The following is a 22,035-nucleotide window of genomic DNA, read 5'->3' as shown; positions in this document are numbered from 1 at the left end:
CAAAGGAAATCAGGCCGTGTTCAATCCAGAACGTGCCGCCGCGTCATATTAATTCGAGTTCAACCTGGATCTCGAGATGAGCGGACTGCAGCGTAATCTGGAGAGAATTCACGGTCATATCACCTACCGCAGCACAGGGCCTTCATGACCTTCTGGACGAAAGTAGGCTGTGAATCATTGTTGCCGGCACCACCCAATTGCTGGCTACCGAGCCCAGGGTTACTGGGGCTCCCGATCCGACCGGGAAGGTGTGCGTTGGAGTTCTGGAACTGTGCCTGGGTGGACGTAGGTGGAGTGTTTGCTTCCAGGCCCCCGCTCTGGCGCTTCGGTGGTATCCCGGCGGAGCCGCTTGGGCGCTCGCGCGTCTTCCCAGCTCCGGCTTTGGCTGGAGAAGGGGGCGGGGGCTGCGCGGCGTTTAAACGATCTGCCGTCACACCGGGCCTCTGGCTGTTGCGAAGCTGCTGTCCGTGGTTCACATCGCGCCCGGATGAACTCTGGTGGTGGTTGTGGAGATGAGCTTGAGAGGTATACGACTTATAGTCCCAGCCTCGGCCGTTGTTGAGCTTCATCCAATCGTACTCTCCATCTTCGACCTCACCGGCATTCTTGAGGGATTGCGTCAAGAGATCACGCAGGTAATCGTAGTCAGGGGTGTCCTCGAAACCAAGGTTGCGCACATAGCTCAGATATTTGTTGAATTCTTCTGTGACATTCTGGTTAGGGAAGTGTATTCATGGCGGGAGATATTGGTGACCGTATAATGGCAATGGGGGGGTATAACGTACCTGGGTATCCGTCGCAGAGATCCTTGATCGCAGTGGTCTGCTTCTTCTCACCGATCTTCTCGTATTTTTGCTTGTTGGTCGCGGCCTTCAGTCCCTGCCAAGGGAGACCTCCGCGCAGGAAGTACATGAAGACGTGGCCTAGGGCCTCCAGATCGTCTCTTCGTGATTGCTCACGGCCAAGATGTGTGTTGATGCTCATATAACGAGCAGTGCCGGACAGGGATTTGCGTTCGCGGTAGGGAATGTGCTGCTTCGTCTTGGGATCGCGGTATTGCTTGGCCATGCCGAAATCAACAACATGGATGACGTTGGCTGCCTTGGTGCCGGGACGACCGATAAGAAAGTTGTCGGGTTTGATGTCACGATAGATGAGGTTCTTCTCGTGGATTGTTTGGACGCGCGACAGCTGTCGGATTGATTAGCCACAGAACATTGGAGCTAGCTGAGATAAACTCACCATCTGCTTAGCCACCATCACCACGGTCTTGGTGGAGAACCAACGGTTGCAGTGGTCGAAAAGGTCTTCGAGACTGGGTCCGAGAAGGTCGATGACCAGGATATTGTGCAGGCCCTCCTGTCCAAAATAATACACATTGGGAATACCAGCTAAGGGGCAAAAGTCAGCAAAACAAGCAGACATAATTTCACATGTTTTGGGTACTCACGGCATCCAACCAGGATCTTGTATGTTCGGTACTCATCACGCAGTTGGGGAGCATCGCTCTTCCGGGGTTCCTGCAGTTGTTAGTACGGAGGAGGTTTCCGACGGAATAGGGCAGGACGTACGAATTTGATCGCCACTTGCTGGTTGTTGAGAAGGTTGGTGCCCTCGAAAATAACACCAAAGGATCCTTCACCGATCTTCTTACCCACTCGATAGTGGACGCCCACCACGTTTGACGAAGAGGAAGCCATGGCGACAGGGTGTGGCGAAGCCAGGAACAGAAGTTTCGATCACGGGGCAATGGCTTCAGGGACGCAGGGCACGTGATAAGACACTGTCTGAGTCGGGCAAAGTCAGCACAAAGTCGACGACGGTACACAAGAAAGGATGAAAGGGGCCAACCTACACCGCAGGGACACCTGATGTTTAACCAAAGTGATCCCTCAGGGCGGCAATGAATGCACAATCTCGATGTACCGGTACCGGAAGGGAATCGGAGAGTCGATCGGGGGTGACGCGGGAGGTGTGACGAGATGACGGGCGGGTTTGGCTGCGTTGAGAGCTAGCAAGGCGATTCGGAAGGAATTGAGCGTTCTGAATAGGAATTGAAGAGCTCAAATGCTGTCGGGGAGTCACGGGCGAGGGTGAAGGTCTAGCCGAAACGTCTCAGGCAGAGCTGCGATCGGGGGTTGAAGCCGAACGGGGGGGTCAAACACGAACGGTGAGAAAGGAGCAAAAGGGGAAAGGGGGAGTATAGAGAGATAGAGAGCACCCGGGGTACTCGAAGGAGTACGAGCCGCACTGAGCAGTGGGTTCCGATCGAAGAGGAGGGAGAAGGGGAGTGGTTAAGGGAGAGAGACGCCCAGGGCGAAGTTGCGAGATTCAAGCATACAGGGAGTCGGTATTAGTGGTGTATTGGTACTGGATATGGACTGGTAATATATGTAATATATGTAATCATGGTATATAATACACAAGCGGTGCGGACTGCGCCTATAACACCGCCTTAACACAAGCCTACTCCTAACTTGATTCTACACTTCGCACTTAACCAACTTAAGGTCACTAGAACCACTAACTCAACGCTACTTGGTCAACGGATCATTCGATGGGGCCCTTGGACCGTGAAACACCCGACCGTACGGAGGATGGCCTTTGTACCTACCTGCTGCACCTAGAGAGCTAGTGTGCCCAGGCCCTTTTTTCGGCTCCGATCAATCTCACTGCTGCAGGCACCAAGGAGATTCGATTTGACATTCTTTTGATTGCAATTTGTATGGAGTACGAGTAACTATCTGTACTGTACTTTGTACTCTGTACTCCGTAGGGAGTGCAAAGTCCCCAGCCCAGCCCAGCCCAACCCAATCTAATGGACCACAGTTTCCCCATCCGCCACAAAGGGATAGGCGAGTCCCAGGGACCCGTTCAGCACTACCGAAATTTCCCTCTTTTGCTCCATTTTCTTTACCGCCTCAGGGGAAACCGTTGGCTGGACTCGGGGCTGGAATGCGCTTAATTCAGCGGTAACATTACGGGCTTGGCATTGGCACTTCTACCCCCCCAGTGCTGCTGGTACATAGCTGTAGCTATAGCTGTAGCTACTTCCATGTACATACTCACTACCCCGTGCCTGAGTGCATACTCAGTGTGGCTTTGTAAATGCTGCTGCACTGCACCCTGGCTTGACAGTCGCTTAATATCGCTGTGGCCGAGGGATTCACCGTATCTCGCATTTGACACGTCTTCGACCCACCGGGCGATCGTTTAACTCAATCCCAGAGAATACGGTGTAGAAGCACGGAGAACAGAGAACAGAAACAGAGTACGAGTAGATTCGTTTCAATTGACTCTGGGTGTCATTTCCCATCCAAAGTCACCCATTATTCTACAGCCCAACCCTAGGCACCATCATACAAAAGTTCCATTCCGAAACAACCCCCCCAGGCCTTTATTCGGCATCAGGGAGCTCTTCATCGTCATTACCAGGCTCGTCTTTGATAAGATTCTCGATGCCAACATCATCATCCTCGTCGTCCTCATCATCGTCATCGTCATCGTCGTCACTATCATCCCCATCTGATCCACTACCCTCACTATCCCCGGAGCTACCAGGGTCGTAGTCCTCTTCGTCTTCCTCTTCTTGGTCTTCAAGCTCTCGCTGAGCCTTTTGGAGCTCACTCTCCTCGTCTTCAACACCGACCTCGGGAGCAGCGTTGGGGTCCTTCTTGCCGCTATTCACATTGTACACCTTGGCACGGCGGGCATCGGCCAGGCTGGCGTCCTGCAGGCCGTGTCGCTTGATATACTCGTCAATACCATCGTAATCAGCCTGATCGATCATGGAAAATTCCAATTCCATTTGATCCTCCTCGGTACCACCACGAGGGCGGGCTAAAACATTAAGATTGAAGGTCCGTTGCAGAACAGAAGTATATGAGACGGAATCAATAGTGTCGAATGAGAAGAAGAGAAGGGGTTTCTTGAATGCAAACAAAATTCCAGTCGAAAGGAGGAAAAGATATCCTATAACAAACAATAAACAAGGTCAGTCGCAATAATTCCACGGGAGAAAGAAGGGGCCGATCTCAATTCCCGTCACCCCTAGATTGCGCTTTCATATGGCATGTTTCTTCGTACCTTCTTTGCTGCCACGGAAGGCTTTGATATGGTATGCTTTCTCGCCCTTGCGGTGCGCCTCGGGCATTGCACTGGCGAATTGTCGCTCGTCAGGTCGGACGACATTCGTGTTGGGCATATAATCATTTAAGATCTTTCGCAGGAAGCTCTCCGCGGTCTCGCCGGTTCCATTGCCAACCTGTTGTCCAGTTCCTGTAAAAGCAGCCTTGGCCGGTCCGTCGGCTACAGTGAACACCATCGCTTCGAAGCCGGTCGTGCCCTCGGGGGGAGGGGTAATGCCATCGGCGAACTCGGGAATGATACAAAAGTTGAATTGTTTTTGGTTCTTCTCCGGCACAGGGAGACAAAGGGCGTGACCTGGTTGGAAGCGAACCAATTGATTAGTTCTTCACATTTCCAAAGGGAATAGATATACCAATCAGTAACAAAAAAAGAAAAGGAAAGGGTACTCACGGATCCGGTCCATTGGCACGCCAAAATCAATCTCCTTCGTAGCTTGGTTCCTCGCCCGGAGAACGCTTTGCCCAGCTGTTACTTCCAGCGTGAACTTTTTGCGCTGAGGGATGGCAAAGGAGACATCCTGAATATAGAATTGCACAGTAGCATCATTGCTCTTCACATCCACAGGCGCCTGCACAGCGGGTCCCGAATCCCCATTTTGTATCTTGCGTTTCTTCGCCGCTGGGGCGTCGCTGGGCGGAGGTACGATCGGAAGGGTGGTGGTTGTCGTCGCAGCCGCAGTCACAGTCCTGGCCAGCAGGCTGGAGGTATATCGAGCAAGATCCTCAAACAGAGGTGTATGCTGGGGTGTAGTTCCTAAACGAAAATCGAATCGGTCGACAGTCAGTGGCTGGGTCGGGTAGTTTGTGGTTTTGTTGTCGATGGGCGTAGATGCGCCGTGTGGGCTACGCACCGATCGCATCGTAAACTCGTTTCTTGAGGGATGGGTCCGTCGCAAACGCCTCCTCAATAGCGGCGATCGGAGCACCGGCCGAAGGGGCGTTGTTTATCGCGGCAAATGCCATAATTTGGTTCATGCGACTGCCCGTTGGGAAAGGTAGAAGCAAGTGCGAAAGGGAGTGTGGTGGGTGAGTTGAAAACTGGAAATTCAAGAATGGCGTTGACGTCCCCTGGCGGACCCGAGGATTGGCAGGAGAAACTCTACTTCGACGCAGCAACCATTGAGGTTGTGTCTGATTGGGGAAATAAAAATAATTCTTAAATTGATAGATCGATAGATCATTTCCAAGGAATGAATTGGACGTAAATTTGCAAACTAGAATACATTGGGGAAGTTTATACACATCGCTATCTTTAAAACAGATCACCCCTTTCAACTCAAGCAGTCTGAGACTGAGCCTGAGCTTGAGCCTGAGCCTGAGCCTTGGCCTTAGCCCTCTTGGATTGCTTCTTTGGCTGCTCACTGATACTTGTCTGCATAAAGCGATCAATGAAGTTGCTCGTTTCGGTATCAAGAAGCATATTGCCATCAGCATCCATCTTGGCCAGCTTGGCCGCCTTGCTCTTCAAAATCTCCGCCTCTTTGCGCTCAATGGCAGGAGTAAACAGAGACTGGCTAGCCAGGTACTCCTTCCGGTATTCCTCGAGAACCTTCTCCCTCACATACTCTGGGTCGTGGCGCTTACGGAATCGGGAGTATTTGTTTCGCAATTCGTCGAGAACGCTCGATGGGAAAGGTGAGTTATCCAAAGATGGAACCCAAGTCTCTTGATCGACTTCGAATCGCAATGTATCATATTCGCCGTCCTTGTAGTTCGGGTCCTCTTCAACGGGCCAGGGGATCTCGATGTCAAGCCCGGAGATGTAACGAGTGTAGCGAGGGATTTTGCTGTATTCGGCACGCTCTAAATAGGGCGCTCCGGCGTAAGCGTGTTTAACGATGTGGTCGCGTGTAACCGAGCTGCCTTCGGCTCCAGTCTCGAGTGCGATGACATGTCGGACGTCATCCATAGGTACCGGCAATGACTGTGCGAGAACGTCGGACTTGATACCCATTGAGGCCTTGGCCCAGTCGGGAACTTTGAGATCGACCTATTCAAGAGACTCGGTTTAGTGATGCTGATCGCAATGGAACCCTAGGTAGAAGGGGCTCGTGGAGTTGGCAAGCTCACCGTGTTGATGTCCTTTATCGTAACAGTCTCGCTCTCCTCGTTTACTTGTGTGATCTCATTGATCTTTCCTTGGTCCCGGCCCCGAATTACGCAAACTCGGTCTCCCGCGGCGAAAAGGATGTGCTGGCGGCGTTGGCTTTTAGGGATGGTCGGGGGGTGAAGCAGAGCGGCGTCGATAGCACCGAAGGTCGTAGCTTCCAGTCCGGAGTCTCGCTTGGGAGCAATATCTCCCTTCCTGTAGTCCTCCCAGCGAGAAGCGCGTGCTAGCTTGATTGAATCGAGTATCGCCTTGTTGTAGTCCCTTCGCATCCGAATGTTGTCTTTGCGGTTCGCCAATTCATCCTTCTTCTGGGCTCGGAAGAGTTTCTTCTGGGCCTGCTTGCGGGCCGTAGCCGTCCTTAGGATGACCTTCTGCATTGTAGTGGTGGTGGCCCAGCAATGGCTCGACTGATGCTGCTCGTCAACATTCACGATGCCGCCCAAGGAAAATTGCGGCCGCATCGCGGGGCACGTGACACGGCGCCAACCATGGTGCTTACTAACCATACATATAGTAACTACTACACCGTCAAGTACCAACTCGCCAATATCGTGTGCGTGAACCGTATGATCTAACTTGAAATAAAGGCACTAGGTAAATGTAATTTCAAAGGAGCATGCCCGTGACTGAAACCATCCGGGCAGTTGGGGGGGTAAGAATATCCATATCCACCTACATCGTCACACGATCAGTACTACCAACTACTTGTACTAGTAACAGCAACTAGGTCCCTGGGTCGAGACCATATACTAGTATGTTTAAGTTTTTTGTACATCGCCAGCAAAACTACTAAGGACGTAAATATACTAGAAGCTGATTCATTTCCACATCAATCCCTCCGAGTCCTCCATTCTGTCAGCTCCCGACCAATCCTTAAACTTCCTTGTGGGTAGTCCCAGTTTGAACATATGATCGATTTCAGAATTGGTTCTTCCTTTGAGCTCCGGAACTGCCAACCAAGTAATAACCGTTGTGATTGTGCAAATTGCAAAGAACAGGAAGCCTGTCTTGGCACCAAGATTCCCAGCATCTTTGTTATAAACGTATGGTAGAACAAAACTAAAGATTATACTCGCAATGTCGGAGGCGATAGTACTGATGCCCTGCGACTTGGCTCGCAAGCGGAGGGATGATGTCTCTCCAACAACTGCAAATGAAGCAGGCCATGCACCCACACCGCAGATCACAACAATAAACATCATCGTCACCGCGGTATACCTGTCATCAATATTAGCTATCAAGGATGCGATAGTAAACCGGATAGCTAGCCTTACCAGATCGAAACAGTACCGGACCAGCAGCCGGCAATACCCATTCCAAGCCATAGTAGTGAAGTTACAGACAGCGAACTTAACATGAGCGTCCGTCGTCCGACGACGTTAGCAACCCACACACCCACAGCGTTGGCTACCAACCCCAAGCTGATACCCAAAACAAACATCATCAAACTGTTATGGTCATCCATTCCAACAATCTGCAGGAAATAACTCGCATCTGATAGTAGCGAAAACCCAAAGAAGCAAGGCATCATCGATACAAATGACACAATAAGAGTTCGTCGTAGATCAGTACGTCGGAAACAGTCACGCCAAGGGATTTTCTCATTTTCTTCCTTCTCCTGCGCATTGGTTCTCTGTAGGTCTTTGACCAGCTGTCCGCAGTCCTGGGTACTAGAGTGAAGTTTCTGCAGCGAGCGATGTGCGTCAACCAGTCTGCCGTTACGCACAAGAAATGCAGGACTCTCCGGAACCAGCACGACAATGAGGAGCGTGATGGCGGAAAACGGCCACATGGAAACGAAGGTCACAAGGTATGCACGGCTTGCATTTCCGCTCGAAGATAGAAATACCACCAAAGCACCAACAAGTTGACCCAGTAACACAAACGTCGGACAGAGTGCCATCGCAGACCCTCGCAGACTTGTAGGCACCGTTTCGGATAGGTAGGTTTGCGCGGTCGTCGTCAAAATACCGATACCAAGACCTTGAATGATCTCGCCGATGAGAAAAACGGCTCGTCGAGCATTAATGTCAGTGGGCAAGTAGGAAGTGTAGATGACGGCGACAGCAGCAGCAGAAACCACAGTTCCTACAATCATTGGAGTTCGCCGGCCTGAGCGATCTTGCCAGGACGGCGAGGCAAGTGCTCCCAATATCTGTCCGACAGCTCCAAGCGCACTCCAAAGAGACAGCCACATTGATGGTATAATATATTCGTTCTTATCGGAGCCGTACTGCACGCCAAAGTCCTTTTTAAATTGTGAAATTGATGGAACTGTGTTGACAATGACAGAATCGTAACCGGCCAATAAAAATGCCATCGCGAGGCCAATGCTGTAAAGCGTGATTTTAGGATAGCGTCGCACTTCTCCAAGAAAAGATACCTCTGGTGGAGCTGGGCTCGCGGCGAGTGGAACATCAGGCGCTTCGGTAAAATGGCTCGAATAGAATCGGGTGCCTGAACGGCGGCGGTCAGAGTTAGAAGCTTCAGAGTCATCATCCGATTCATCTTGTAGAGGACTCAGATGTTGAGACTCAGGGTTGTGTTCGTCTATGGAGAGCATGGTGAGCAAATGTGAAGAAAATAGCAGGTCGAAGAAGTCAAAAAAAAAATTCTTTCGAAGCCCGCCTGGGGAAAGAAGATTAAATCAACCCATTATTGTTGACGATTCAATCGTAAATATCCTCAGCCTTAAATGGGGCCAAATCACAAAAGGGGACTTGATCGGCTAGCGGTGCAGAGTTTGGGTGAGCGAGAGCCTTGAATAGTGTCTGTGATATGCTACTCCGTATTTGAAGACGGTTACCAATTCCCTGCTTACAGATACATAGCCACGCTTATCCTGACTACTGGGTGCGTGAGAGGGTCAGCCTTAGTCTAGTTGGGGGCCAAAATCCTTGGTTCAAAATAGTCTTTTCAAGGGACTTTCGACCTTTCTCTGTTCAATTTTGCTCGTTTTTCCCATTCATATTCAAATTTCTACTTTTGACCACTGATATCGGATGCATTGTTATGCGATTTGCGTCCTCCAATTCGAGAATCGGTGTTGGTTGAGGCTTCCGATCAACAATCGCGAAAACGAACTAAGCGGGGCACGTCAAGGGCTTACTTGAAGCTGACTTGAATATGCACTTAAGTGAACTTCTGTGGGGCCAATCATATTCAAATGATGATTTGGAAGACTTTTTCCAAGGACTCATTCGTACTCCGTATCATTTTACTAGACCCAAAGCAACTTAGACGCAGTCTCTAATGCGGCTCGAGAAAATCGACTTTGATCACATTAGCATGAAGAATTGCGGCTGCTGTACAAAAAAATCCAGAATAGTGTAAATTACCTGCGAATTTTGTGCTTTTGTGAGGCTCATGTGGGTGAGATAACTGTCATATCAAAGTATCGGGTTAAAATCGTGGAGCCGCCAAACCCCATAATGGCAGCATTGGACACGTCAAAGCCGAAACTTTTAGTGGAGCGTAGAGAAAGAGTCGTTAGAAGGTCTTGCCAAAACATCACACGCTCGCTCGTTTGCGATTCAGGACACGAAAGTCAAGAATGAGCCATCCATATTGTAGCATAACATTTCTGTCACATAAATATGATAGTATGGTTAATGCGAGGAGTTGAGAGATAAGAGCTGCTACTAAAAAAGGATCGTATTATACATACTAGTACTCTGTAGAGACTGGCACGTTTGAAAAACTAGGATAATTATGGCAAATATGTATGTACGGAGTACATCAAAGCTTCAGAGACCAAGACAAAAAAAGTGGAGGGGAAGAAGAAAAGGGGTAAGCACCATATCTAGATTTGCGCCCAGGCATAATAAGCAAAAAGTCCAGAATGACTGGGATTGAGAACTCAGCTCTTTTCGTCTCGCCAATCGACCTTTGGGCCTCCACCAATCACAAACGTCCTTGTCGACCCAGCGAGGCATCATGCTTAATGTTTTCATTCGTCGCGGCCAGAAACAGCCCGAAGCCATTATGGCCTGTGCTGGGAAGACTTACAAGGGTTGAAGAATATTTTGGGGACTCTGGCAAGACCCAATAGAACGTTAAGAATTCATCTTTATGGACATAACTTCAAGGGCTTCAATACCCACACGCATATAAATATCGTATGCCACGCCCCGACTCAAGCGCTTAAGGCCCTTCTGGCAGACCAGAAGACTCAGACTCATGGCGCACAGTCAAGAAGACGAGTGGAAAAACCACCGCGAAGAGCTCAAAGATCTGTGGCTCGGCCGGGGATGAACCCAGGTATATCTACCCTATTCGAGAGAATTGGAAGCTGTTACTGGCAAAACTCAAGCAAATAGTGGATTGAGAGTACGTGTGGTCCTGAAAGCTGTTTTAAGCACCAAGCCTAGTAGTAGAACGCTCACCATTTCCGACAGAACCATCAAAACCATTATATCTATATTTGGACTCCATGCCAAACATTCCGAGTCTCTTACTAGCTGGGTGTCATTCAATCTTGTGACATCTAGTTGAGATATATATTTTAATGCAACTTGAACAAACGGAGATTTTGTCTTATTCCACGCTTTGGATCACTTTCAATGCAGCGCACCTCCCCTCCAGGGCTACAGCCGAGATTTTACTCAAGGAAGCCGCAGGAGTCAGAAGAAGACTCCTCACAGCATGTCTGTCGAGTCTATAGCAAGTTCCAACATACATGATCTCATCTGACTATGTGAGAAGTACATGCACATCCAAAGTTTTACAACCAAGTCTAGACCAAATATTGTCTCTGCCATTATTAGACCAGACGCAGCAGACTTACCCGCATAGCGACCGACATATAACGAGCCAACCAGCGACGCACTAAGGAGCTCAGCAGCACCTCGGCACCGCAGTCGCATCCAAACGTAATGCCCAACAGAATGGGCCATACCAAAACCTCCTGCCCGATCCGAAGGCCCCTATGTACGTAGGATCTGATACGTATTTAAATACATGCAAGAGCAAAATCATGAGCAAAGCATCACATCGACATCGACCGTCATCAAGCAGCGGGCCCACCGCATACATCCCCGGCACCCCATGCGGACAAGTCTCCTCCACCAACTCACGCGTCAACGGACCCGTCGAGAAGCTTACCCAGTACAATTGTGGAGACAGACCGGGACCCGGTCGATCGATACCGAAGATATGATACGCACGTTGATCGCACCCGACGGGTTTGTTCAGTTCCAGGCGGAAGCCGGTCCAGCTCAGCAGTGGGGGTGGCAGTGGCAGTGGCATTGTTGCTCCGCCGTGTTGTCATAGTTGGAGTTGCATGTACTCCATACCCCTGTACGGAGTATAGTACATTCATAAGGAGTAGGTACCCTGGTCCCCGGTACGCGCGTGCAAATTCAAATGCAAAGCGCAAAGAAAGACTACAAACGGAGTAGTAGGAGCATGCCCTGACAAATTCCACGATCAGGCGCTTGTGATGGGTCCTGGAGAACGGGACGGAGACACTAACTACGCTCGTCGACCCGAGCTCGGTGGCTTTCGCTAGTGTGAGGAGACTCCCTAGGCCATTGGGAAATGGTCGCTGGGACGGGGTAGGGAGTACAGAGTACGAGTACAGATTGCTCGTACTTTTGTGTGCGGTCGGCTTGGTTGAGTCGGAATATTGGAAACGGCTTATGCCATCTACGTGCTAAGTATATACATTGTTACTTAGTATGTAGCTAGTTCGCACTCTCCACCAAAAACCGAAGAAAAATTGGTTCGGCCGGAAGGGAAAATAATAAAAAATAAAAAAGCAACGCAATGAAAATCAAATAAACCAAATTAAATAAACGGAAGGACAAGTGCCCCAGCTATATCCGTTATCCGTACTCTTAACTTAGCTCGTGTGCATGTCTTACCTGACGTTCCCCCCTTTTACTTCCCCCCCTTTGCTACAGTGTTTTCTCGAGTCGCCCAGGATCTCTGCCTATTTTTAGTTCAGTCGTGGAGACGCGGCTACCAGAGCCCATCACCCATCTCCACCACGGATTTTCTAGCTCCCAGCTCCAGAGCACGTTTGGAGAGTGGGGACTCGGAAGCAATACGAGGTTGGGAGATGATTGGTGTTGGGCAAGGGGCATATCGGCAGATGTGCGACAGTGCACAGATGGAGCCGGGCCCCTGGATTGCCATTGCCAGTAGGGAGTACGGAGTACCCGTGCCAACTTGAACCTGGGGACCTCGAATCTGGTCATTGCCGACTGGTGAAGCAATCTAAATGGTCGGTCGGTGCAACCGACTCCGTTTGGCTAAAGGCAAAGGCCAAAGGAATGGGGAAGGAGGTTATCGGAGCGATCGTCACGGGACAACGGCGTCAAGCATTTCCATCTGGGTACCCTAGGTAGGCAACCATCTGCGACCTGATTAAGAAATAAGCTTGGAAGCTGGATTCAATTTGAAGTTTAGTATGATGATTTTATCGTACCTACTCTGTCGAGGGTATGTTCTATACATGCCAGTGTCGTGCTGTTTCCCGCGGACATCCTGAGACTACTACTAGTAGTAGATACTATTCCAGTTGATCTCGAGATCACTGGCACCTGGGCAGTATATATGTCCAAGGTGTGCCAGTGGCTGCCAGTGGGTGCCTGTGTCGATGGGTGTCACAGTGTTCACCTGAGTTTCAAGTTGGATCATGCTAGGTACTTTTACAGACATACCTAGTAGGTAGTACTAGTAGCTATAACCCGGGCAGTGGCCAGCATGCTTTCAGTAAAGTACAAATACCTTGGTATGAACTTCAAGTTGGAAGGTTGAAACTTTCAAGATGCCCACTACTATACAATAGGTAAACAGGCACCATTATCCCAATACCTATTATTATACCTACCTAGGTAGACCACCTGCAGGTATTCCGTACCTAGCACTGTATCTAGAATTCTTGGTTCTGGTTCTAACAAGGTTTCTCTCTAAATTCCAACTCCTCTCCCAGCTCCGATGATATCAGATTCCTCGAGCATTGCATAACGTCACAGCCACGGATGGTGGCTGTGTTTGGGCGCGCAAAATCCACCTCGCAGCGGCCAGCGAAAGAAAAAGTTGTAAACGGGTTGAAAGAGTGGGGCTCTCCCAATGGCTGTGACGCGGATTCACGCTCAGCCACACATAACCTAGGGCTGCGTATTGGTATTACCAGGAAATTATGCCTATCTGTGCCTTAACCCGGGTGAAGTGTACCTAAAGTGTACACCAGGTACCAGGAAACACCCCATCAATACCAGCGACACCAATGATACCATAATACCAATACCAACACAACAAAAGAGTCCACCGCCCGGCGCCTGGGCAGTCTGGCCTCTATCCCATCCACATCATTCTTCCCATCCTCCAGTCTTCTCACCATCTTTCTATCTTCTAGCTTCTGTGCAGAGCACTAGCTGGTCTTTTCTTCTTTCACATCCTCCACACACTCACCCCTTTCATCACAGTACGACTGACCCTTTCCCCTCCCCCTTTTTCCCACTCACCCGCCCCCCAAAACCTGCACCTGTCCCTTTCTCATCTCTCTTCTTCCCCTTCTCCTCCACCCCCCTCCTCCCCACCCACCGCTTTCTCCATCGCTATATCTGTCTCGCTTTGTGGACAGTGCTCGCTCTTTACTTTGGTTCCTCCAACTAACTTTCATCCACTCAAGATGGCTGAGATCCGACGCAAGCTCGTTATCGTTGGCGATGGTGCCTGCGGTAAGACCTGTCTGCTCATGTAAGTAAACTGTACCTTGAGACATCAGAGTTATCAAATCCCCCTTTCCCTCCCCTTGCACTTCTTTTTTCCATTCAGATCTCTAACCAGCCTCTTCTCGCAGTGTTTTCTCCAAGGGAACCTTCCCTGAGGTGAGACTCCCCTCCCCCCCGTCATTGGGGCCCTTGATCGGCCCCCCAAATCCCCCGGATCTCCCGATCCCCGACTGCACCCACCATATCCAAATTCAACATATCTCGGCATCAGCCTCGACCGAGCTGCATCTGCATCAAGAAGCACGTGCTGACTATCTTCGATACTAGGTCTACGTCCCCACCGTCTTCGAGAACTACGTCGCCGACGTTGAGGTTGATGGCAAGCACGTCGAGCTTGCTCTTTGGGATACGGCTGGTCAGGAAGATTACGACCGTCTCCGTCCTCTCTCATACCCTGACTCCCACGTCATTCTGATCTGTTTCGCCGTCGACTCCCCTGACTCTCTCGATAACGTTCAGGAGAAGGTGCGTGTCACATGAATCCATCTTCCGGGGACAAAGAAAAAGAAGACGAAAAAAAAACCAGTCTCTCGGTAGCAGCAAAGCAACCGGAATATACCTGCTAACTTGTTTGATAGTGGATTTCCGAGGTTCTGCACTTCTGCCAGGGTCTCCCCATCATCCTGGTTGGCTGTAAGAAGGATCTGCGCCACGACCCCAAGACCATCGAGGAGCTTCACAAGACCTCCCAGAAGCCCGTCAGCCCCGAGCAGGTATGTCACATGTCCCTCGATCTACTTTTATAACCCGCGCCGTGCCCCATGGCCGTATGCATCCCCACCAACAGATCACTAACGCATCTTTCAACAGGGTGAGGAGATCCGCAAGAAGATCGGTGCCTACAAGTACCTCGAGTGCTCTGCCCGTACCAACGAGGGTGTCCGCGAGGTCTTCGAGTCCGCCACCCGCGCTGCTCTGCTCAAGGCCAGCGGCGGCAAGAAGGGCGGCAAGAAGAGCGGCAAGTGCCTGCTTCTGTAAACTACACCAACCGATATGGTGCGGCTCGAGCGAAAAGATCCGGTGGTCGAGACTCGGGCAAATTTGAATGTTTCTATTCCCAAATAAGGGGACAGCTGCTGGGCTTGCATACGAGGATCTGTGGATAATACTTTCGAAGTCGGGCGCCTGAGTCGTGGATATTCCCCCTGCCTGCTTTACTTTGTTGCCCCTTCCCCCCAATCCCCCTCCTTTTTTATTTTCTCTTTTTACCCACAACCCCTGCAGTTGGTCGACCTTGTGTTTCTCCTTTTTTTGCCTTTATTTTGCAGAATTTGTCTAGGGAGGCGTTGTCTTCATCATAACCCTGTGGGCCTTTTCTTTTTTCTTCTATCCGCTCTTCCCTTCCAACTCCTCCCCTACCGTACCGTACCCTAACTCTTCCCCCCACCTTCGCCAATATTCTGTTTGTTACTCTCATCTTCCTCTCCCACAAATCCGACTCCGTGGATCTCAAATGACAAATTGCCTCTTCAGTGGCAGTATAAATCTTTCTAAATCCTCCCTCTATGAACATGGACCTCTTCAGGATGGGAACCCAACGGAAAGGCATTGTCCCAGAGTAGGTATGGAATGGAAGTCTTGGTGTAAGAAGCACGGACTCGGAGGAAGTGTCGCTCGGTTTATACTAGTATGTGATGGACAATGCCGTGGACTTCGGTTCACATCCCGTGATGATAGATGATTCCCAATCTCGCGAAGAACTCGGTTTGGCTTTTACTGTTCTTATGTAGGTATGCATTACTACTCGTAGTTTTGGTGGTATTAGGGAGCCATAGTACTAGGCTAGTATATATCAATGTCAGTTCTAGGTCCCGAGGCCTGTTTTCAAGTTGAATTTGTAGATTGAACTCGGTTTATAGTACTGGAGTTTCAAGGTTGAATGCGCATATAGTGCCCAATACACTAGTTTCCTGACACCAGGATTCCTTAAACGTTCATGTTCCTCGTACTAGTATTCTGCCACCTGGGCAGCCCGTCTCCCAGTTCTCTGATCGAAAAAAAAGTCTATCACATGTCGAAGTATACATTTACAGAATCTTTATCCAACCACAACCGAACCCAACCAGAACTTGAAATCACCGATTAAACCGTAACAACCCCTCAATATACCTCCTCGCATCCATACCAATACCCTCCACCAACTTCGACGGCGTGGTATCCACCCTTCCAGACCCAGATCCAAGTTTCGACGAAGAAGCACCGCCCAAATCCCGGAAAAAGCGCGCGCCGCTGCTCACGCGGGCGTGGCCCGGAGAAACGTAGTCGACCGCCTTACGGACGAGGAATGCTTCTTGTGGCTGGGTCTGTGGTGATTCTGGAATTGAGTCCTTGATCGAGGCCGAGACTGGGATCGAGCCTTCGGCCATGGATGAGAGGGCTGCTGATGAGGATACTGTTGAGAGGGGCGCTGGCGAAGGCGTATGTGCGCCTGTGCCCGTGTCTATGTTTGTCTCCTGCGTTTGTGGGATGCGTACCCAGATGATCCACCACCCGCGACTGGTCTTACAGGTGCGTTCTAGTTCCAGGGGTCTGGAGCGGGTGTCGGTGTATGTTGCTAAGAGGCGGTGGTGGATGGCGAGGCTTTCGATACGGGATAAGGGTGTGCTTGGTTTTGGTTGGGAGGGGGATGGGGTACGTGGATTGTTTTCACGGGGATGCGAGGATGAGGGTCCGAGGGCTGGGATGTTGGGGATTGAAGAGCGGATCGTTAGATTGAAGGGGTCGTAGACGAAGTCGTAGAGTGATTGGGATTGGGATCGCGTGGCGCGGTTGCTGGCATCTGGGGCGTCGGGATGGGGGATACGTGCTGCGGCTGTTGCTGGTGATGTCGATGCTAGAAGTGGTCTTTGGAGAGGACCGAGCTGGTGATGAATGCTTGTATAGAGCGTTGGTGAAGAGAGTGAGGGTGTTGCTGGGTCAAAGAGGAATGTGAACACGAATGGTTGATTCTGATGTTGGAATGGTTAGCAGGTGGCAGGTGGCAGGTAATAACGGGGGGTGGCTCACAACGTAGATGACCGCTTGAAGCTTTTTCGAGCTTTCGTCTGAGGTGTGGATATGAATGAACCTATGGATTATACGGCTCTTGGGCTTGCTAGCCTCCGCCTCAGGCGCTGGGCTCTCTTCTTCCAAATCATCTAGTATATCCAAGTCATCACGCGGACCGAGGATGAAACGACCTGAAGTGTTGTTTCTTGGCTCAATTCGATGCTCATTTGATACAAAAGATTCCGCGGCAGCTGATGGATTGCCGCTTTGTTGCCGAGAGTCCGGCGTCGATTCATTCGCGGCCGCGGCCGAGTTATCGGGAGACGGGGAGTTCGATTTGGAGAAACTCCACGCGGAGCCATATCCAAGAGTCAGATATTTCATGACCGTTTCAGTCCCAAATCCATGTTCATTCGTGGACAACGTGCTGTCTGATGTTCCATCCGCAGCGTTCGTTTCTTTTTGACGGTCCGGGGTCGGTTGCAGCGCAGCTATGACTAGTGGACGTGGTATTCCTGGCGTATGACTTCGATCCATCTCGGGAGTCGAGGGCAGTACGCTATTTTGCGGGCTAGCCGTGGCATTTTCGGATTTCTGTTTGTCTCGCCTCCGTGGCTTGCGCCGACGCAGTGAGGCTGGGTCCCGTCCTACTCCATATGTCGTATCTCCGTATCTATAAATCCATTCCATCCAGTGCGAAACACGTGCCAAAGAAAGCCGGGAGACAGCTCCAAGCCCTGAAAAGACGACACCATCGGCTGGTCGAGGAGTCTGATCTGATCCCAGCCAAGCGTTTTGGCCGTTCGACTCGACTGTCGGCGGAGAATCATTCGGTTGGGGAGCCGGTTCGCCAAATCTTGACACAACTAGGTCTAGCAGACCATCTGTCCTGGCAACAAAGTCTTCGAGGACCTCTCTCTCACCACTACCCCACTCTTCCTCTCCAACACCTACACCCAACTCTCCGCCAGCGGCGAGTTTGATGCCATTGTATATCTCGACGATGGGATTTCCGGTGAGTAGAAGTTCCCAATTCCAGGCAAACTTCTCCCAAAAGCGTTCGAGAAAAAGACAGAAATTGGACCGGCCAACACGCTCATACAGCGCATCCAAAGAGAAGTCATGGTGGAGGAGAAAGAGGGAGTGTGCGCGGCGTAGTTGTTGGAGGTATAGTTGCGGGGGTCCCATTTCCCTGGCCGAATATTGATATACAGAAGTGCCATTATCTTCACTCGAGAGTGTTTGGTTTGGATCGGCGGGAAGACGAGTCAAGTCGATAGACTGGCGCAGATTAATGAGCGGTGATGTTCACGTCATGGTACAGTGTGAGGTTCTGGGCGAACTTACTGCGACAGCCCACCAGTCCTGCTCCAACTGGACAAGGATAAACCTCGCCTTATCAGTCTCAACATATTCCAGAGGCTTTCCCGGCGAGAAGTTACTGCGTCGCAAACCGGATCAGCATTGTGCATCTGCGGGGGAGGCGAACATGTCCCACCTGGCGAAGTTGACCATGCCTTGCGCCAGACCTATCTGGCGCAGCCGTTCATTCTTATCATTTCCCACCGACTTCCCACCACTCTCGGCTATCGCAGAGTCATCTTCTCTTTGGAGATCCGCCCTGGAGGTGTAGAACACGATCTGGTCCTCAAGTGTCTCATCGGTGGGGCCGAGGGTTGGGTTGTAGATGGCGAGGAAAGACAGCTGCGCGGGGATCACCGAATCGGAGTCGCTTTCAGGCATCGCATCGCAAGCAGCTGCACAATGACTGAGAGTAGATCTGCGAATCATCCGGAGTTTGGGAGTCACGCCGGTCGTCGAGTGGGCTATGATGTTGACATCACGTGTCTTATCGATAGAAGCTGCGGGAGCGGAGGACGGGGAAGTCGCCGGCTTCTCAATGGTTGGCCTCACCTCATACTGTTTATTGCCCTAGATATTATGTTCGTGATACGAGGGACAGGAGCCTTCGGGCTCTGCAGATATTCGTCTGCGGTTCGAAGACCAGCATTTTGTTTATATTCTACCAAAGCCCATGATCCTCTTCGCATCCTCTTTTGCGGGTCGGACGAATTTAGTATTGCCTCCTTGAAAGCGCTCCATGCCTATCACCTGAAGCAACCCGATCGCATTGCATCCATCGACGTGGTCTGCCGTCCAGGCAAAAAAGTGGGAAGAGGAATGAAGAAAATCAGGGAAGGTTCGTGCATTCAAGGGACTTTTGTTGTATTCAGCATTCTGATTCGTCTTGCCTAGTGCCTATTAAGGAGACTGCATCAGCTCTTTCGCTACCAATACATGAAATAGATACATTTACAAAGTGGACAGTAAGTCTATCAAACTATAACTCTCATTCAAATGCTCATTTTAGCAGCCTCCGGTGACCCCGAACGGTCCCATCAATTTGATCATTGCCGTATCCTTCGGCCTCTTTGTACCCCCGCGCATCTTGAATGCTGCTCAATATGGTGGTTTGAATGTACACCCATCATTACTCCCTGAGTATGAACGACCCTTGCGAATTGATGGTTGAAATGAAGCTCACATGGATGCATTAGTTTCCGTGGCCCTGCACCACTACATCATACCCTTCTTGCTGGACGGAGCCTTACGGGAATTACTCTTCAGACTTTGCATCACAAGAACTTTGACCACGGAGTTATCCTATCGCAGACCCCAAAACCTGGACTTGAAATTCCAAACCCCGATACCTGCACTGTCCCCGAGCTGCAGAATCTTGTTGCACCAAAGGGTGCGCAGATGCTAGTTGACGGTATCAAGGACGGGTTATTCGTACCGCCCCTGAAGGCAGCAGGATGGGTTCCCACAGAAGGAAACGAAACCCTCATCCACGCCGGCAAAATCCAACAAGAAGATCGACATGTCGACTGGGCCACTTGGACAATGCAGGACATTACTCGCCGTAGCCGAGTCATTGGACCTTTGTGGAGCAGAGCGCTCGTCCCAACGAACGCCGGAGACGCAAATCCTTCTTTTGACCAAAAGCGCGTTATTCTCACTCAAGTTGAGGAGGTTGAGCCTCCAAAGGGATGTGATTCTTTTGCTCTTGTTCCGGGGCTGCCCTTTGCAAATGCTTCGCACCCTGTTGGTCCCAAAAAGGGAAGAGCGCTTTACGTGTTCACTCATGATGGAAAGGTATTGCGCATCGACCAGATGAAGGTGGAGGGAGAAGCTGTTGCCGAGGGTCTTCGTGCTGCGATCAAAGCTCGCATGTTTGGTGATCGGTCTCTTATGTCGGGCGGGGCAGAGTTTACGCCCTTCCGGAATCCCCTTGTATAGTACTAGTAACTACTAGATACCTAGGTAGGTGTAGATGAATGTGTAAGATATGGTTGTCTACCAATTTGATACCCGCTCCACGTTTTCAGATCTATCGAGAAACATATTGCTCGTACTTCCTTTCGTCCTGTATCAAGAATTCCAGCATTTAGATTGAGAATCCGGAATCTAGATAGAATGGTTTAGCCGAAGATACATGCCTCAAGGAACTTGAACATGTTTCATACCGATCTGGACCGATTGCCCGGTCATAGACGAATTCTTTGCTATCGTCACATACATGTCTGCGGTATCTTCGACCTCGGGCTAGAAGTATAATTAGAGAGGAGATCAAATGGGGCACTGAGGTCAAGTATGGACTTACTACGTGCTTGAGGGACGTCTTCTGAGTCCAAGCCTCAATTTTCTCCTGGGGGAATTGCTGACCCTATTCAAATGTTAGCCGTTGCCCATTATTAAATCCTCAAATAGTCAAAAACGCACCCATTCTGTGAGAAGAAGACCCGGAAGCACTGCATTGACGCGGACTTTGGAGCCCTGGGTTTGAGCGAGGCATTTCATAAGATGGATCACTAGAAATTATTAGAGAGAATTCGTTCAATCAGAAGAATAATGTACGCACGAGCTGCTTTGGACACGGCGTAAGGAAGACTACTGCCAGTGGCGGAGACTCCCTAGATGAGAATTTAGTATTAGTCTTGTCGATTTGCACAAATTGTCAATGATATCCTCTTACTGCAATCGACGATGTGATGATGAAGGCACCGCCCTCAGGGTTGGCGTTGAAAGTCGGAAGAGCTGCCTTGAACAGGTAAAAGCTGCTCTTGACATTCATGCTCCAACACTGTTCGATGTTTAGCCCAGTGCTCTTTGAGCTCGCAGTGTGAATCGTTTACCTTATCCCAGTCTGCATCGTCCATAGCGTCCAGATCCCCGAAGTTGGTCATTTTCGTCCAGCCCTTTCAAAAGACTTAGTGAGGTTGTTTCTCCAAGTTTCGAGGAGTGCATAGTCATACGGAATTGGAAACGATGACGTCCAAGCCTCCAAGCTGTTCGATCGTCGTCTTCACAGCATTAATACAGTCGGTCTGGCTCCCAGCATCCTTCAATTAAAACCAACACGTTAGCATTCAGCCCTCCTTTGGTACTGTCGCACAATTAAAACGTACACCTTGAACAACAATGGTCTTCACATTGTACTTGCTTGCGATCTCCGAGGCAGTATTGTCGGCGGATCCCTTGTTTGACATATAATTGATGGCAATGTTACTCCCCTCGGCAGCGAACTTCTGAGCCACGAGGGCGCCCAATCCCCTATGTCACGGTATATCAATTAGCGATTTGAAGCCCTGAAACGCGGGGATCCGTCCCCACAATTTCATACCTTGAGCCGCCAGTAATGAGGACATTCCGTCCTTTGAGGGAGTATGGCATATTGAAAATAGCGAGATGAGGATAAATTGTATTATCGAGAACAAAAAGGCAATTTCACTCGATGTAGAAGCAGAAAGGAACAGGGTATGTAGAAGAGAAGCTTATTCGAAGTGACCGAGGTACTGAGGATGAGGGGATGCGGGGCTCGACGATGGGGACTAAAATTGACTAAGATTGTAATGTGCCTGTCGGACGGGGCGAACGGGGCATAATTCGGGCCTGGCGTTATCGGATGAAGCGCGCCCCACGGAATCAAGTCCGATGGCAAGCGAGAGTGAATAGTCCCCCCCACTCGGGAGTCTTCCCTGGTGAT

The 22,035-nt window shown here is 50.3% G+C and overlaps 9 protein-coding genes across 9 annotated transcripts; 2 read left to right on the top strand and 7 right to left on the bottom strand.

Annotated features, from left to right (window-relative positions):
* Window positions 1-119: 119 nt before the first annotated feature.
* Window positions 120-1,700, bottom strand: N7481_011101 (casein kinase I; the record flags this gene model as incomplete). The annotated part of the gene is made up of 5 exons (XM_057270320.1): window positions 120-703; window positions 786-1,191; window positions 1,243-1,391; window positions 1,451-1,520; window positions 1,572-1,700. 5 exons carry the CDS (start codon window positions 1,698-1,700, stop codon window positions 120-122), a joined length of 1,338 nt encoding a protein of 445 aa, XP_057117494.1.
* Window positions 1,701-3,397: 1,697 nt separating this feature from the next.
* On the bottom strand, window positions 3,398-5,111 carry rtt106 (putative negative regulator of DNA transposition (Rtt106); the record flags this gene model as incomplete). Its single annotated transcript, XM_057270319.1, has 4 exons — window positions 3,398-3,972; window positions 4,087-4,443; window positions 4,540-4,902; window positions 5,000-5,111. The coding sequence occupies 4 exons, from the start codon at window positions 5,109-5,111 to the stop codon at window positions 3,398-3,400; spliced, it is 1,407 nt and encodes a 468-aa protein (XP_057117493.1).
* A 313-nt stretch (window positions 5,112-5,424) lies between these two features.
* N7481_011099 (mitochondrial 54S ribosomal protein uL24m) lies at window positions 5,425-6,719 on the bottom strand (the record flags this gene model as incomplete). Its single annotated transcript, XM_057270318.1, has 2 exons — window positions 5,425-6,138; window positions 6,219-6,719. The coding sequence occupies 2 exons, from the start codon at window positions 6,717-6,719 to the stop codon at window positions 5,425-5,427; spliced, it is 1,215 nt and encodes a 404-aa protein (XP_057117492.1).
* A 357-nt stretch (window positions 6,720-7,076) lies between these two features.
* On the bottom strand, window positions 7,077-8,821 carry N7481_011098 (MFS general substrate transporter; the record flags this gene model as incomplete). Its single annotated transcript, XM_057270317.1, has 2 exons — window positions 7,077-7,476; window positions 7,533-8,821. The coding sequence occupies 2 exons, from the start codon at window positions 8,819-8,821 to the stop codon at window positions 7,077-7,079; spliced, it is 1,689 nt and encodes a 562-aa protein (XP_057117491.1).
* Window positions 8,822-11,329: 2,508 nt separating this feature from the next.
* Window positions 11,330-11,527, bottom strand: N7481_011097 (uncharacterized protein; the record flags this gene model as incomplete). Its single annotated transcript, XM_057270316.1, has 1 exon — window positions 11,330-11,527. The coding sequence occupies one exon, from the start codon at window positions 11,525-11,527 to the stop codon at window positions 11,330-11,332; it is 198 nt and encodes a 65-aa protein (XP_057117490.1).
* A 2,370-nt stretch (window positions 11,528-13,897) lies between these two features.
* On the top strand, window positions 13,898-14,978 carry rho1 (Rho family GTPase RHO1; the record flags this gene model as incomplete). The annotated part of the gene is made up of 5 exons (XM_057270315.1): window positions 13,898-13,965; window positions 14,069-14,096; window positions 14,268-14,465; window positions 14,579-14,713; window positions 14,811-14,978. The coding sequence occupies 5 exons, from the start codon at window positions 13,898-13,900 to the stop codon at window positions 14,976-14,978; spliced, it is 597 nt and encodes a 198-aa protein (XP_057117489.1).
* A 1,097-nt stretch (window positions 14,979-16,075) lies between these two features.
* Window positions 16,076-18,731, bottom strand: N7481_011095 (uncharacterized protein; the record flags this gene model as incomplete). The annotated part of the gene is made up of 4 exons (XM_057270314.1): window positions 16,076-16,948; window positions 17,007-18,269; window positions 18,336-18,429; window positions 18,487-18,731. The coding sequence occupies 4 exons, from the start codon at window positions 18,729-18,731 to the stop codon at window positions 16,076-16,078; spliced, it is 2,475 nt and encodes an 824-aa protein (XP_057117488.1).
* A 21-nt stretch (window positions 18,732-18,752) lies between these two features.
* N7481_011094 (methionyl-tRNA formyltransferase) lies at window positions 18,753-20,288 on the top strand (the record flags this gene model as incomplete). The annotated part of the gene is made up of 4 exons (XM_057270313.1): window positions 18,753-19,188; window positions 19,245-19,315; window positions 19,360-19,490; window positions 19,547-20,288. The coding sequence occupies 4 exons, from the start codon at window positions 18,753-18,755 to the stop codon at window positions 20,286-20,288; spliced, it is 1,380 nt and encodes a 459-aa protein (XP_057117487.1).
* Window positions 20,289-20,436: 148 nt separating this feature from the next.
* N7481_011093 (SDR family NAD(P)-dependent oxidoreductase) lies at window positions 20,437-21,722 on the bottom strand (the record flags this gene model as incomplete). Its single annotated transcript, XM_057270312.1, has 10 exons — window positions 20,437-20,456; window positions 20,516-20,594; window positions 20,653-20,715; window positions 20,772-20,860; window positions 20,911-20,962; window positions 21,025-21,132; window positions 21,185-21,247; window positions 21,305-21,391; window positions 21,458-21,602; window positions 21,673-21,722. The coding sequence occupies 10 exons, from the start codon at window positions 21,720-21,722 to the stop codon at window positions 20,437-20,439; spliced, it is 756 nt and encodes a 251-aa protein (XP_057117486.1).
* Between the last annotated feature and the right edge of the window lie 313 nt (window positions 21,723-22,035).

The sequence above is a fragment of the Penicillium waksmanii genome (genome assembly GCF_028829765.1).
Source record: "Penicillium waksmanii strain IBT 27052 chromosome Unknown utg000009l:1.0-4314994.0:1.0-4318279.0, whole genome shotgun sequence".
NCBI lineage: Eukaryota > Fungi > Ascomycota > Eurotiomycetes > Eurotiales > Aspergillaceae > Penicillium > Penicillium waksmanii.
This window is presented reverse-complemented; position numbering and strand designations above follow the sequence as displayed.